General features: G+C 30.8%; 1 protein-coding gene across 7 annotated transcripts; it reads left to right on the top strand.

Moving 5' to 3' along the window:
- Positions 1–8,054: 8,054 nt before the first annotated feature.
- On the top strand, positions 8,055–15,767 carry LOC101251667 (serine/threonine-protein kinase BLUS1). 7 transcript variants are annotated; one of them, XR_002027449.3, is made up of 22 exons: positions 8,138–8,417; positions 8,530–8,820; positions 9,364–9,618; positions 10,018–10,142; positions 10,384–10,428; positions 10,527–10,608; positions 10,686–10,754; positions 10,829–10,999; positions 11,120–11,185; positions 12,094–12,162; positions 12,438–12,581; positions 12,661–12,719; positions 12,863–13,042; positions 13,692–13,798; positions 13,935–14,032; positions 14,336–14,377; positions 14,621–14,743; positions 14,820–14,868; positions 14,955–15,004; positions 15,120–15,181; positions 15,268–15,436; positions 15,643–15,767. XR_002027449.3 is itself a non-coding variant. In XM_004235828.5 (21 exons), the coding sequence occupies exons 2-21, from the start codon at positions 8,662–8,664 to the stop codon at positions 15,329–15,331; spliced, it is 2,016 nt and encodes a 671-aa protein (XP_004235876.1). In that variant the 5' UTR covers positions 8,055–8,417; positions 8,530–8,661; the 3' UTR covers positions 15,332–15,606. The 7 variants fall into 7 exon arrangements, 6 of the variants coding, with proteins under 6 accessions (XP_004235876.1, XP_010318691.1, XP_025885951.1 ...); XM_004235828.5 differs by lacking the exon at positions 15,643–15,767 and having other exon boundaries at positions 8,055–8,417; positions 13,938–14,032; positions 15,268–15,606; XM_010320389.4 differs by lacking the exon at positions 15,643–15,767 and having other exon boundaries at positions 15,268–15,606.
- The last annotated feature ends 1,239 nt before the right edge of the window (positions 15,768–17,006 follow it).

The following is a 17,006-nucleotide window of genomic DNA, read 5'->3' as shown; positions in this document are numbered from 1 at the left end:
GGCATACTATGTTAATTTAACACCTATAGTAATGAAGTGAAAGACATTTTCTTTTTTGATACGTAGATATATATAAGTCGTAGCAGAGTCACTATTTTCAGTAAAGTCATCCAAAATATGAAAATGCGTGGTTCAACATCTATTTATATACATAAAAAAAAAAACTAACCATATATTAACAGTTAATTTTGAACCCCTCGAACCTATCTGACTCGGACATAACCAAAAAATTGGAGAGGGGACCATAAGCCTAACTGCATTTTCTTACCTAACAGCCTCACAAAAGTTGGATGCTTTTGTAGGATAATGTTTCATAATTGAAACATGTAGTAGAAAGCAATAAGGGCATGGTGAATATATTATTCATGGATATAGCATGTCAAATTTTGTCATTGAAGTATTCGATATACAAAATTTATCGATTATATTAATCTAAATTCATAACGAATAAGTCTAATGTAAGAAAATTATAAAAGGTTCATAACTAAAACATATATATATATATATTCAGACTTAAATTTCGAGGGATCTCGGTCATTTCACGGTATATAACTAATTTCTCAGCAGTGTATGCATCACACTTTAATATTATACTCTTAAATAATTGAGTAACACTGGCAGTTCCCCACTGGTCCAGCACTTGTGCCCTCCTTTATATATTTTGTTTCTTCTATTCTAGCTTCTTGTTGCAAAATATTCTTTTTTTGTTGTCTTAAAAGGTACAGCATAATAATACTTGTATTTAATAGCCCTTTAATACTCTTCAAAAGAAATTTGACTTGTGAGTTCAAGTGATTATAGTATTGAACGGGTGGTTAATGAGATGACATGATATTAGTTATTAGTAGTATAAAAAAAGAACCTTTTTATTGTCTTTGTTTCTTTCTTTCTCTTTATTGTCATTAATTAAATTCATATAAATATTGTAGCATTTAGGGTGTTGGTCATAGATTTTTAAATAATATTTAGAAAAAAAATTGGCAAATAATATATGTTTATATAATTTATCATTATTCGGCAAATATTTTTGATAAGTATAGTATTTGGATCAAATCTCATTATTTGGGATATTTTGAAAATTATAATTTTATCTCAAAACTTTTATCTTTTACAAAACATTCTTTATATTAGTTGTTTGTTTTGTATTTTTTACGTAAACACCAAAATAGTGATGAAATATTCAGTGAATATCAAATGATGATATGGTTGTTGATTAAAAATTGGCTCACGATTTATGGAATGATACTCGTTGCACTCACTCCAAACTATCACATTGCTCTAGTATCGTGGACACTATTTGTTATTATTTCAACGAACATCCAATTGATTTGTAATACAAGTTATAGTTAGTTTTGATAGTTTTTAAAACTTATGGGTATAAATCATATATTTCTAAAAAGGTGAAATATCTTTCCCAAATACTATGGCCAAACACATGGTCAAATTTCACCGAAATTTTCACTCGAATAATATTTATCAAAAATATTTGAAAATCCATGAACAAACGCTAGCTTAATAATTTCATTAGATGGTTTTTGTCATCTCTTAAATCAATTTAATAGTATAACGTCATATCTTCTCATGTATTTTGTTTATCGATCTGTTATGTTACTTCCTCTTAATCTGCTTCGAAAAGAAAAAAAAGTATAAAATCAAATCTCTTGAAATTCATTCTCCTAATTATTGCAACACGATGTCTATTTACCTATTCCCTTAAGTTAAAATTCTAAACCTTTGCAATAAATTATTATAATTTATAAACGTCGCTATATTAAAAATAATTTTTAGCGATAATTAATTAACAATCGTCGTTAAATATATATTTTTAACGATAATTAGCATTCTTTATATGTGTTTCTAAAGACTTTACTGACATTGAATCTGATGACACTTAACATAATTCTGATAAAAACTTTAACACTTTTTATTGATATGTATATTTATTATCGCTAAAAATTATTTTCGTTGAATTGCGTTTTGCAGCATATTATTGTACGGAATTCCCAAAACTAGATATATAGTAGGGAAGGACATGGAATTAGGGAGAGGTGAATTGAATTACTAGGCAATGGGGTTGGCTAATACCTAAGCAGTAGCCATATTGCCCATTTAGATTTGAACTCCTTAACTATGTCTCCATTTAAATTTTAAACTTACGTCTCGTATATATAGATTGTATATGCTTCATATTAAGGTATAATATATAAATATACTATTTAATTTAGTTTTGAAATATATTTATGTCTTTCAAGTTAATATATAGACACACATATTTTATATGTCATTTTTTGTTCAACGTGGTGTCCTGCGTGTATTTTTTCAAGCAGAACTCATGTTTAAAAGTTGGATAGTTAAAGTGTTTGTTTGTGCATGATAAAAGTTGGAGGTCAAAGTTAAAATTTGAAGTCAAGTTTAGGGTTCAATATATGTATTATATCCTATATTAAATATGAATGTATATAGAATATAGTTCCTTTTTGATGCCCATGCGCGAGTGGCTAAAGGGAAATTTGCTTGTTCCGATAGTTTTGATCGTGTTGATAAATTATTTAGCTGAACAATATATTCGTAACTTTTAAAATATTGACCTTGTTAAAAATATATTGGAAAAATAGTTTTTACATCAGAAATTGAAAACACATTCCTATAAAACTTAGGGTAAGTCATGGTTATTCTTAAGCAAAATCTTGGTGATTCCCAGGATTTCTCATGTGATACTGATCAAGACTTGTCTTAGCAACACGTTTTAGTGTTTTGTTGGAATTTTTGTGAACAACACCGGGCGAATTGCTCGTAATTTTTTCAAAATAAATTCTATCAATCTGTTATGATTTGACTACGTATTCTAATGTTCATCGTAACATGTTGAGTAGAAATTCACCAATTTATTTTTTTTTTTAAAAAAAGAAAATCGACGCAAAGAACTCCAGATAATATCAAATTGGATATGCAATTTTTAAGAAAAAAATATATTGTATGAACGTTGAGATAACATTATTACATTTTTTGGCCAACAAATGACACAAAATTTCGACAAAGTTGAAAGAGATGCAGCCAAAGTTTATAATTTTTTTTAATTGATTCCGAGCACTAATAAAAAATGGGCTGCTGGCCCAATTTCACTTTAATTTTCTATGACATATATTTCACTATTTTTTATTCTCATTTTTAGTCATGTATTCATAATTTTTCTCATTTGAAGTTAACTTGTAGTAGTAGTTTTGAACTTCATTTATTGTGAATTATTATCTAGTCTTTCTTAAATATTTTGAATAATTTTTATCTCGTAAGTTATTTTTTGAAATTAAGTTAGGTGTAATAATTTTTATCTCGTAAGTTAATTTTTTAAATTAAGTTAGGTGTAAATTAAAGTCTAATTTTCTTAATTAGAATAATTTTAATACGATCAATCTAGTTATTCACACCCCCAATAAAAAGTTTAATAACAAGAAATTTGAATGAATCATTTTCTCAACCGTTATGTCGATTGACTTGGTGAAAATTATTTTTATTAGGTAAATAGTATAATAAAGTGAAAATATGTTTGAAGTTTCGAATGTGATTTATGATTGATTGTAGGTTTCAAAAGGTAGTTATACACTTGAGGAGATTTAAACAAAAGTACCTCTCAAGTCTTGAATGAAGAAAATGTGACCTTAGGTCCATTGTGATTAATTGAAAATGGGACCTAATTAATTAAAATTATTAACTTTTGCGAGTAATAATAATAAAAAAGAAGATATTTAATTTCTAAAAAAGAAATTTATATATAACTAAAAACGTTTTTTTAAAAATAAAATTAATCTCATTAATAAAAATATCAAAAGAGTCACCTAACTTAATAAAAGAAACTCGCAAAACTTAATGGGTGCCAACTCTAAAACGTGATTCTTACTTTGGATTAGGACCTTTAGAAATTCCTTATTTATTTTCGGACAAATTATAGGAATATATATTTTTTACTGGGTAACTTTCACATATAACAAATAAAAAATTTATATTTGTATGCTATAGCAAAGTTTGTATAATTGCGCCTCATAGCAAACATAGAAACTGTATAATTCGTTATACATATACAGTTGAAGCAAATTGTATAAAAAGAAGTGTATAAAACAAGAAAGAGAAAGACACTTGGGCAGAAAACTGTATAAAACAAATTGTATTATTATAAGTGTATAGAATGATAATATACGATTTGAATTTGTATAAAATGAGAAAGAGAGAAAGACAAAAGAGACTTGACAAGGAATATACAATTGAATCAAATTGTATAAAACGAGAAAGAGAGAAATTAGATACAATTTGAAAATTGTATAAAACGAAAAAGAGAGAAATGCCAAAGAAACTGGGCAGTGGAGTATTTTTACTGTATAATTATAAGTGTATAGGACGAAAATATATGTACTTGCATGTGTATATATAATTTTCTCACGCTTTATACAAACAAAAACACAATTTATACATTTCGCTTCTGTTTGTATAAGTGAGAAAGGCGAGGGTGGCGAGCGAGATTTGGGAGAGTGACGAGCGAGATCTGTAAGAGGGGAGAGAGGGGAACAAAAATATATGTATTCATACAATTTTCTCTGCTTTATACAATTAGAAATAATTTTTATATACTTGTGTTTGTATAAAAAGTCAGGAAGTGAGCGAGAGATTAGAGGAGAGTGGCGAGCGAGATATTTGGGAGAGAGGCACCTGACAATTTTTTACAAACGTTTGCTATGGAGCACAATTAAATCAAACCCTAACTACTCCATTTATTGTAGGTTATTAGTTTGCTATTATACACAATTTTCCCTTTTTTTATTTCACTTATCTTTTATTAGCTCCTATTACTTTTTTAAAAATTCGAAATTTCTTATTCTTTAATGTATCCAAGTTACATATTAGTATATTTGAGTCAGTATTTAATGCATCCAAGCTACATACGAGCTGGAATGTTTTACTCAATATAGAGCGAGGTGTAAGCCTTGAAAATGGGCCGTAAGCCCGCCCTATGGATCTTTGAATTTTTAATTTACAACATAGTATAATATAATATAATAAAAAAATATAAAAATACATCAATAGTTTAAAATAATTACAAACATGAGTAATGTAACTCATAGAAAATATAACTTCTATCATGATTATACAAATATAAATAATCTAATATCTAAACTTTCTTATAATAAAAGAATAATTAATTCTAATTTTTTTTTATCATACTAGACAATTTACTCGCCAAAAAAAAATTTGATAAAACTTATTAGTATTATAATAGAAACATCACTTCATCGTAAATAAAAATAAAATTACTTTTAAATAACTAAATAAAGTATGATAATTTTGAGACATGACAAAATGACAAAGACCAATGATAAGTGAAAAAGTAAAATTTTGCGACGCATATTTAAATAAATGTTACGTAATATATTCACATTCACAGTGTTACCAAATAGCAAAGATGTGATACTACAACTTGTTATATCTCTATTGATTAAAAGATGTTAAGTATCATTCATTTATTCAAAAATTATGAGGATCAACAAAGTTAACTAAAGATTTTAACAAACAATTTGTGTAAGATTTGTTAGGCGAGCCCCGAGCGTCTGGCGTGCTTAGGGCATACAGTCGAATGCTTAGGACGTAAGTCTTACAAAGCTAAGCCCCACACTTGAGTCTCGAGGCGTTCTACTAGAGTCTTATCCTAGGGCGAGCCCAACAAAGTCTATTTTTAGCTATATGTGCGAGTTGGTGCTTTAGTTTGTGTAATTTGAATGTTTGTATAATTTAAATTTGTATAACTTTTATATAATATAATTTTGTTTATTATAACTTGTATAACTGTTTAAAGTTAGATATTTGTTTTTGTATAAATTCGTTATTTTGAGTTTATACAAAAATAACTCAATTATTCAAATATACCCATGAATTATACAGACTCGCTCACAAATTATATAAAGTCTCAAACCATATAAATTCACAAATTATACAAATAAGACATCTTAAAATGTAATTACAGTTCGTAAATATATAAACAAGGAAAAATTGTATATAATAGCAAACTAATAACCTAAAATAAATAGAGTAGCTATGGTTTGATTTAATTGTGCTCCATAGCAAACGTTAACTAAAGTTTGTCAGGTGTCTCTCTCCCAAAAATCTCCCTCGCCACTCTCCCTCTGCTCGCCTCTCTCGCTTTATACACAAAAGTGTATAAATTCAGTTTCTGTCTGTATAAAGCGAGAGAAAATTGTATATACACATAAAAAAACATATATCTTCGTGTTATATGCTTAATTATACAATTTACAAACATTTTACTTCAATTCAATTGTAGACAAATGCAAATTTTATACAAATATTGCAGAGTAAAAGGCCAACGAATTATACAATTGCAGTGAAATACAATTTTCTTTAACTTTATACAACAGAAGTGTATATATTGTGTTTCTGTTTTTGTATAAAGCGAAAGAAAAACATGTATCTTCTTGCTATACACTTATAATTATACAATATACATACATTTTAATTCGATTCAATTGTATGCAAAGCAAATTTTATAAAAATATTGCAGCGAAATAGGCAACGAATTATATAATTGTGCATTATACAATTGCAGTGAAATAGGATAGCGAATTATACAATTGCAGCGAAATAGGCCAGCGAATTATACAATTTAGGCTAGCGAATTATACAATTGTATATGTATAGTGAATTATACAGTTTTATGTTTGCTATGAAACGCGATTATGCAAACTTTGCTATAGCATACAAATATAAATTTTTTATTTGCTATATGTGAAAGTTGTCCTATAAACAATAACGATATAATTAAGTTTTTATAATGATTATTTTTCTTTCCATAACACAATCCACCTGGCCCATGGGCTTATGCAACAGTCACCACTCACCAGAGTCCAATTATTGGACCGTTTATCGTTTTGGACACGTTCATCACTGAGCTGTATAACAAACACACACACGTGACATTTATTAGATATAAATATATATACAAATTATTCCTAAATTAATTATCTCACCTATAGATAAAAATAGCAAATTATTAATTCAAATTAAATGTTATAAATATATTTTGAATTAATCGTATCTTATAGCAGACTATAACTATTGTTGTCACTCTCTTTGGTGGAATCTCGCTCTCCACTCTCGTTTGGTGGCAGTTTCGCTCGCCTCTCTCGCTTTTTATATAAACACAAATGTATAAAATGTGTTTGTGTTTGTATAAAGCGAGAGAAAATTGTATAAATACATATATTTTCATTCCCCTCTCTCTTCTCTCCCAGATCTCGCTCGCCACTCTCACGTCTCTCGCTTATACAAACCGAAACGAAATGAATAAATTGTGTTTCTGTTTGTATAAAGCGAGAGAAAATTGTATATACACATGCAAATACATATATTTTCGTTCTATACACTTATAATTATACAATAAAAATACTCCCCTGTCCGCCCAATTTCTTTTGCCTTTCTCTCTTTCTCGTTTTACACAAATTCAAATTGTATATAAATTCTCTCTTTTTTTGTTTTACACAATTTGATTCAATTGTATATTCCTTTCCCAAGTCTCTTTCACATTCTCTCTTTCTCATTTTATACAAAATAAAATTCGTATATAATCGTCCAATATACTTATAATTATACAACACAAATATTTCCCGCCCAAGTCTCTTTTGCCTTTCTCTCTTCTCGTTTTATACAAATTCAAATTGTATATAATTTCTAACTTTCTCGTTTTATACAATTCACTTGAACTGTATATGTGTAGCGATTTATACATATATATGTTTGCTATGGAGCGCAATTATGCAAACTTTGTTATAACATGCAAATATGAACTTTGTTTTTGCTATATGTAAAAGTTGTCCTAAAAATAATACCATAAAATAATTAATTTAATAATTAATAATTAGGCAATATTATTTCAATCAAATTATAAAATAAATTATGTGAAATTAATTATTTTTTATCCTTCGTATCAAACGATCGGGAGGACAAAGATTGGTCAATTAGTTGCTAAAGGTAGTTGTACCATTAGAAGATGCATTGGTACCGTTTACGGCACATGAAAAAAAAAAATTGAATTATGCTGAGAAAAGACAAGTGGCGGGATTTATGCAATACAAAAAAAATATAAAAACATAAAGTTTTTTCTCGGCGATCCGTTAAGCGCGCTTTCTCTCACTCACGAGAAAACGGAGAAGACAATCATCGTCTTCCTCATCAACTTTTCTTTCTTCTCACTCTTTTTGAATCATTATAATACTTAATACTTTATAATATATGATATTTATAAACTTTCCTTTTTTTAAAAAAATTAATTAATTTTGATTGCTTTGTTTACCATATTTTGCTTTTTTGGTATATTATTTATTTGATTAATTCTGTCCATGGATCTGAAATTGATACCCGTGAGTTTTTTTTTTCTCTTCTTCTTCTTTCTAAAGGCTCTGTTTTCTGTTTGTTATGTTTTTTTTGATGAATTTTGAATATTGTGTTTTTTTTGTTTTGTGATTGTGATAGAGGAATTTGTGTAGAATTCGGATTTGTAGATCGCCAGTTAGCTGCATTTGTGTGTTGTTTGACGTTCAGTAGTTGGAAGTAGATTTTGTTGTGTGGATATTTCTTCGTGATAGAGCAGGGGATATTGAGATCATGGAGAAGAAGAAGTATCCGATTGGACCGGAGCATTACACGCTTTTCGAGGAGGTAGGCCAAGGAGTCAGTGCTTCGGTTCATCGTGCCTTGTGTGTTTCTCTCAATGAAGTTGTTGCCGTCAAAATCCTCGATTTCGAACGCGATAATTCCGATTTGGTACCGTTCCTCTATTATATTCCCAGCTATTTTCTGTATATATATGTAGCTGAACGGCCACAAAGTTCTCATGCTTGTTTGTTTTTCATTTTTATATATGAAAAAAATAATGAAATTCCACATTTTTGCCTGCTTGGAGGCTTATGTTATCTCAGTAGCTTTTGAAAATGAAGAGATTAAAACTAGATATATACCAGAATCGAGTAATTAACTGCTCTGGCATTTTGATTGACGATAAACTGATAATAGGATCAATTAAATTTCTAATTCCTTTTTTGCAACTCATATATCCAGAATGACATCTTGTGTGAAGCACAAAAATGAAACGAAAATTAGACGTTTCTGGTATATTGTATGTAAAAAAATAATTGAAATTCCACATTTTTGCCTACTTAGAGGCTTAGGTTATCTCAGTAGCTTCTGAAAATGAAGAATTAAACTAGATAAATACAAGAATCGAGTTAAACTGGCATTTTGGTTGATGCTAAGCTGATTATAGGATGAAGTAAATTGTTCTGATTCCTTTTTTGCACTTATATCTAGAATAACATCTCGCGTGAAGCCCAAACGATGGTCCTAGTTGATCATCCCAATGTTCTTAAATCACATTGCTCATTTGTTAGTGATCACAACCTATGGGTAATCATGCCTTACATGGCTGGAGGTTCCTGTCTCCACATTCTGAAGGCTGCTCATCCAGATGGCTTTGAAGAGACTGTTATTGCAACAGTATTACGGGAAGTTCTAAAGGGATTAGAATATCTTCACCATCATGGCTTCATCCATCGCGATGTTAAAGTAAGTCCATTTTCTTTGCATAAATCAATTACTAATGCACAGGCTGATTTTTTTATGTATTAGATGATAGAACATATAAATTTATGTGGTTTCACTTTACAAGTCTTATTTTGACAATTAATAGGAATTTTGTGTTGGCACTTCCATTTGAAACTTGCTTCACTAGACATGATCTGTACATACAGGTGTTTGACAGTTTCAGTAAAAATGTCACTTGAATTTGAACATGGAAACTGATTCCTTTGAAGAAACTTTAGCATACCTGTTCCACTTAAGATCCCACGGAAATATGATAAAGGATAAATCTAATTCATGCTTGGAATCACCTATGTCTCTTAAAAAACATTCTTTCCATTACCATGCCGAGGTTGATATCACGCACTTGTGCGATTATTGCAGGCTGGAAATATTCTCATTGATTCACGAGGTGGAATAAAGCTGGGAGATTTTGGTGTCTCTGCTTATTTATTTGATTCAGGTGATAGGCAACGTATGCGGAACACATTTGTTGGAACTCCTTGTTGGTATGCTCTAACCCAAGAGGATGCTTCTGAAATTTTTATCAAAGTTTTCATGATTTATTCAATGGTTGATAACCTTCGAACTTTTGATCTATTCTGGTACTAATTACTGTGGACAGGCGAGAAGCCGAAAATAAGTGCATGCATAAAGTGTACATCTAAAAATTAAGATGTTAAAAATATTGATGAAGATTTCACTCATATTGCACCTTAATGTTTTCCATAATTTAGATTTCTTTTACAGGATGGCACCGGAGGTCATGGAGCAATTGCATGGTTATGATTTCAAGTAATGCTTCTGGTTAATTATTTACTGTTTTCATCCTAAATGTGTACTTCTATCTGAAGGAAATCCTTTTTTTTCGTTTTATCCATTTTCATTCACAGAGCTGATATTTGGTCCTTTGGCATAACTGCATTGGAGCTTGCTCACGGTCATGCTCCTTTCTCAAAATATCCTCCAATGAAGGTGAATATTGTTAGTGATTCTTTTCTTGAAGTCCTAAATATAAAATAAAAATGCATTCAATATTCTATACTTATCAGGTCTTGCTAATGACATTGCAAAATGCACCCCCTGGCCTTGATTACGAGAGAGATAAGAAGTTCTCAAAGGTAACTGAATAGCATTGATTGTTCAATGATAATGTTATTTTCACGTTGCTTATACTCCTTTTTTCCTTCTGTAGTCTTTTAAGCAAATGATTGCTAGTTGCTTGGTGAAAGATCCTTCAAAACGACCTTCAGCCAAAAAATTGCTGAAGCATCCGTTCTTTAAGCAAGCAAGGTCCAATGATTATATAGGTAGGACACTGTTGGAGGGTTTGCCAGCACTTGGAGATCGCATGAAGGCATTGAAGGTGATTAGCTGTGTCTCAATCTGAGTTTCCCCACTTTAGAGCCACATGATACTTCATCCAGATGATAATATTGTATCAGCATTTCTATGCTAAAAATAGTTTTTCCTAACCTAATTGTAGAGGAAAGAAGAAGACATGCTAGCACAAAAGAAGATACCAGATGGGCAGAAAGAAGAAATATCACAGGTTTGCTGTCATAACCAATTTCACGAGAAAACTGAGATTTTGATATCTGTATAACATAATGTCTTTTATTTATTGCCTTGTACATCATGAATACCTTACATGTTTACGCTAAGCTTGCATTAGGAAATGAGATGTTTTTCTTCTTAAAGTTGCTTATATATGGAAAATAAATGGAACAAACAAGAAAGGATAGGCAGTATTTACCGGATGTAAGTAATTCATACCACTGATTCACCGGTTCACAAGAAAGGATAGGCAGTATATCCTGGAGATAAGTAATTCATACAACTGGTTCATCCCAGTCGATTTTTCATATGTCAACTGCTTTTAAAATTTGATATACAAAATGGATGTAGGAAAATCTTTTCAAGAGCTTAGCCACAAACACGGTATTAGCAGATTGCAAGGGAAGAAGTGTTTTTAGAGGAATTTTATTTAGTTAACCAGATAATATCTTAAAATGTTTTTTGATCAAGGTAATGCATTTTAACAGTCTCGACTCTTGAGAGACGGACTTTTTAGATCCTAAGAAATTTAACCTTTGTGTTAATGCTGCGAACATAAACTCCCTATATTTTTTTCGGATCGCCAGCTTATAGGAAATTTCTGAACTCTGAGGTGATTGTTTAATAAAATTGATTATTATACCCGGATACAAGTAGTTTTAATTTTTGTGGTAATACCTACTCCCAAGTTTATAAGAGAAAGAAAAGAAATTATTCTTCATCTAGAAATGATAACAATACACATATTTTAGAAGTTGCTTCATGCCATGGTTTCCCTTAACTTTTTTCGTTACTATTTTCGCTTCAAATTCTTTCTGCAGGCCTTAAATTTTGGTACATCATTTCAAAATTCATTTTTATCTTTGAACATTAGATCTTACCGTGCCTTAATGCTATATGCAGAATGAATATAAACGGGGGATTAGCAGCTGGAATTTTAACCTTGAAGATTTGAAGGCACAGGCTACCTTGGTACATAAATCTACTCTCTGATGTACATGTACCACAGTGTTTTCAATCATATGCTAGTTTCTTAATGTATACAAGTTGAGATTCTTGGTTGATGGGTAGTTTCTCAAGCTCAATTTTATTGGCTTCTTCAAATGAAAATTGTGAAACTTGCTATGAAATGAAGAATTTCCGTCTAGATTGTCCACATTAGAAATCTTTTCTTAATCAGCATAACAAAAGCAAGTTCAGGAGCATTGTGTTTACTATATCTTTTTTTCAATTGTTTTTGCTTTTAGATTCCAGATGAGGAGATCCTTGGTTACAAGGACCTAGGTGGGAGTTCGAATTCGCTGTCTGGGCTTGACATTCCAGGGAAACAGCTAAATAAGTTTCAGCATCAGTTCTCCTTCTCAAGTCAATATTCAGATGCTACTGAATTTGTATATCGTTATCTCCTTTATTCTATATGATATGTTGCAATTTGGGGTCTTTCCTCTAATATGATACATCTCTCAACAGGACAGTAACAATCCATCTGCCCCTCCTTCACCTGCCACCCAGAATGTGGCTTATAACATGTATGTCCTCCATCCTATGTTGAGAGTTATTACATTACTCTTTTATCATGTATTTTTAATGCTAAATATCAAGAATAAGAGCACATCATTAAGTTTGCTAGTATCTGTAGCTAAACATTCCTTTTCTTTTTTGAACATTTCAGAACTAAATGTGAGAAATCTGATGATGATTTAAGCATTGCCAGTTCATTTCATGATCATCAAATTTCACAAAATTCATCACCATGCTATGACAATCGCATGGAATTGAATTCGGCGGGAAAAGGTGACCAAGTGGCTGATGCAAAGTTATTCGAGGGCATGCCTACAAATTCTCGCCAAAGGTATGACACAATTTGCTCAATGACTTGAGACATTTTCTGAGGTATTTGTATAGATTTTTAGCCTCGTGAAACATTACTGCACAATGTCCATATTCAATGTTTTAGCATTTTTTAACTTGTTAAATTTAATCTTTTTGCTCCAAGCAGATTTTTAACTTGGATTTATCTAGTAGCTAATTGATTTGTTTGGATAAGGAGATAGTCCTTTGACATTATAAATCTTGTATTAAGAAGTTGTTAGTATGTGTCATTATTCATTTGACAAGTGAGACTTAGAAACAACCATGAATAACATTGTCAATGAAGAAGGTTACCGCCAGGAAGTTGTTAGAAAGCAAAAGGCTATCCCAGCTAGGTAAACTGAATGAGGAAAGAGGAACCTAATCAAAGAACTTTTACATTGAAATGTGCTCTTGTTCAACTGGAGCTCTATCTGCCTTGTGGTTTGATTGATTTGAGTAAAGCTTGTTATTTACTAACACAGAATTTCAGGGCATTTTATCAGTAATTAAATCGCACAATTGACTTCTGACTTTCCTTTACCTTCTAATAGCCAACATTCTTAGCTATCTTGTTTAACATCCACGATTTAAGCAGTGCCATGTTTTCTCCAAGTTCCTAAATTTGCTTTTTTTTTCTTTGTGATTAGTGATAAAAGTCAGTTCCAAAATGTATCCAGTTGCAATGGGACTTCAGTTCTTCAAACAATAGATGATGTACCAACTGAAGTAATCAGTAAACACTGTAGAACCTCAGGTAAGTATCGGGATTGTTAATGGCTTTTGATCTTAACAAATAATTTTTCAGTATATTGGTTTCATTAAAAAATAATTTTCAAATATATTCTTTTTTTTGTTTTAATATTGTCTTACTAAATCAAGACTGTATTTAGCAGCTAGCAGTGAAGATTTTGATGAGAAGACTAAGGGTCATGTTGTTCAGCAAAGAGGACGTTTCAAAGTTACGTCAGAGAATGTCGACTTGGAAAAGGTGAATGCATATATTTTATTTTTCATTTTGCAATGAATTCAGGAACTCCACCTATGTGAGCTCTGCAAAGCGCAACCAACAATTTTAAAACACAGATAAAGGAGGACAATTATGAGCAAGTCTGTTGCCAACATAAAAAACAGCCTTCAGTAATATTTTAGATACTGAATGAATAGATACAGAGGTTTTATATGACCAACCACAACTAGATTTTTTGAATTGCGATGTAGTTTATTAATATATTATATATTATATGCACACACATTGATATCTTGTCTCACATGAAATAATTTCTTCCTACAGGTAGGTGCATCTCCAATGCTACACAAGAGTCAGAGCATGCTGGTTGGTTTCCCTATTTTTTCTATATACCTTTTTTAATGGATAGACATATATCATTTGTTCACTGAGTGCTTAGTTTGTAAGCCAATTCCTTAGTTTCTTTCAGTAACGCTTAGCTCATACATATACCATAATATTGACCAAGTAGACATTGCTATGTCACTGTTGTATTTGTTCGGCTGTTCTCTCTTTTTTTTTTTTAAATTTATATTACAATTTCTAAAGCAAATGTCATGGATCATGTAGGTGATGCCACAAACTCTTGCTGCTTCTCAACCATTACCACTTGATGTTACACCACCAAATCTTCTTACGCCATCCCATTTTCCAGCGTTGCAGAGTATTTTAGAGGCAAATATTCTTCAAAGGGTAAGAGCGGATTATAATTATGACACATTAGTTTTTCAGTTTTTTTATCCACTGTCTTTTCTCCCTCCCCAAACAGGAAAGTATTCTTAGATTGATGAGGCAAGTGGCCGTTGGGGACAATACGGGTATGAACAATGAATGCCTATTGAAATTCATCTATTTTATCCCTTTGTGTTGGTCATGTTTTTATCCTTTCCTACCAACATTGCAGTGGATGCTGGATGCATGCCATTAAATTCGCTTGGTGTGGAGAAATCGCTGGTATGAGCTTGCATTATAGTCTTTCGACATTCATTTGCAATAAAAACCATTTAAGTGACTTTTGCACCTTTTTCGTATCAATATAAAGTATATCTCCTTCCTCTATTTCTTGTAGTTGGAGGTTGCTCATGACAAAGAAAAGGAATTAATTAGTGAAAACACTGAATTGCAGTGGAGGTATCATCGTTACTCAGTAATGCCATACGCCTATATTGAAGATTATATCTTCTGCCATTGAAACTAGTATTTCCCTTGATATACAGGTTGATACGCGCTCAAGAAGAACTTCAAAAATACAAAGCGGAAAACGCTCAAAATAACTCTTGAAATAGGAGACTGCATAGGGGATATCACAATCTTTATAGTTCGGATTACTCAAGATACATTGATGTTATTGAAAAACTGTAAAGGAGAAATGATTAGTAGCAGCAGGTTATAATTTTGATTTGTACATTAATGTTTATAGTAGGCTGTGAGATGCTGGTTTTATTATCTCTATTTATTATTACTGCATTTACTCGACCCTTTCTTGTATATGTTTTAGTCAAAACTTTAGAGAACCCAGTCCTTGATAATAATACCAACTGTTGTATTTGAATGAATTCCTGAAGATGTTAGTCCATTTTTTTTACTTACAGCCTGAGAAAATCTGCAATCGGAGGGATCAGAGGTAGCTATGTTGCTCAGATTCTTCCAAAAAGTCAATGGGTGTGTTTCGGGTTTAGTATATTTGTGGAGAATCCAATATGGATGCGGAATCGAGTCTTTTCTGTCAGCTGAAGTTATCCACTCTCATGTTTGGTATATTCTTGATTGTATTGGGATCTTAAACCGCCAGTTTGAACGGACTTATAACTTATGACTTATAAGTTGAGATTCTAAACTTATCTTATTTTTAGAAGCAAACACATAAATATTTTTTTATTTTACTCAAACACTAGAAAATGACTTAAAACACCTAAAATAAGTCAATCGAAGCAAACTCTAACTCTTGTTATTTGGTTCGATTTTGTGAAGATGTTATATTTCCTACAGTTTGATTCTTAAAATGAGAAAAAATGTTGTTTTGTCAAACGGCTTAATAATTAAGAGTTGGCTACATAATTGACATAACTTTTGCATTTTTCTTCATAAATAACCGAGTTATATCAATTTTAACATAATATAAAATTTTACAGATAAAATTTAAAGTCTACTAAAATCAGGGATTTCATAATTATTCCTTTTTCTGAAGAAATGGTTGCTTATTTTCTTTTGTATGTTATTACACAACGGTCAGACGGTGTATATTTAAATATTAATGGTTATTAAGAAAAAAAATGAAATTTCCATTCATACAAAAAAAAAAAAATGTTGACTAAGATTGGCAATAATATAAATAAAGATATTACATTATACGTGATTTTGCTACTATGCCATTTACATTTGCAATATTATTTCAAATATACAATTTACTTACAATATCTGATATATACCTATAATATCAATATATGACATAATTATTCATATAATAAGTATCGATTAATTACATATACATATGATTATTTTTTGTTGAAATTTTTTTTTAGGAAAAATTACGCGGTTAAACAAATTTATACTACGTAATTATAGGTCATAGCTATAGTTTGCTATAATTATCACTTACAACTACAATTATACATTTATTACGTAACTTCGAATTTGTATAATTAGTCACGTTTGTATATGTAGAATTCGCTAGAATATATAAATACATATGTATAATATACAATTATCTAACTAATATACATATACAATTCACCTCTCTCCCACTTGCTCCCCTCTCTCGCTCGCTCCTCTCCTCCCTCTTCCAATCTCGCTCGCCTCTCTCCTCCCTCTCCCAATCTCTATACAAATACATATGTATAATATACAATTATCTAACTAATATACATATACAATTCACCTCTCTCCCACTCGCTCCCCTCTCTCGCTCGCTTCTCTCTTCCCTCTTCCAATCTCGCTCGTCTCTCTCCTCCCTCTC

Source organism: Solanum lycopersicum, chromosome 3, assembly GCF_036512215.1.
Source record: "Solanum lycopersicum chromosome 3, SLM_r2.1".
Classification (NCBI taxonomy): domain Eukaryota; kingdom Viridiplantae; phylum Streptophyta; class Magnoliopsida; order Solanales; family Solanaceae; genus Solanum; species Solanum lycopersicum.
Note: the sequence above shows the minus strand (reverse complement) of the source record. Positions and strands in the feature narration are given on the sequence as shown.

Bases quoted from the DNA above. Each gene is read 5' to 3' on its own strand.
- LOC101251667 (XM_010320389.4), top strand. From the start codon at position 8,662: ATGGAGAAGAAGAAGTATCCGATTGGACCGGAGCATTACACGCTTTTC. The intron at 11,000-11,119 runs GTGATTAGCTGT...ACCTAATTGTAG, and splicing joins ATCGCATGAAGGCATTGAAG to AGGAAAGAAGAAGACATGCT. The intron at 12,720-12,862 runs GTATGTCCTCCA...TGAACATTTCAG, and splicing joins CAGAATGTGGCTTATAACAT to AACTAAATGTGAGAAATCTG.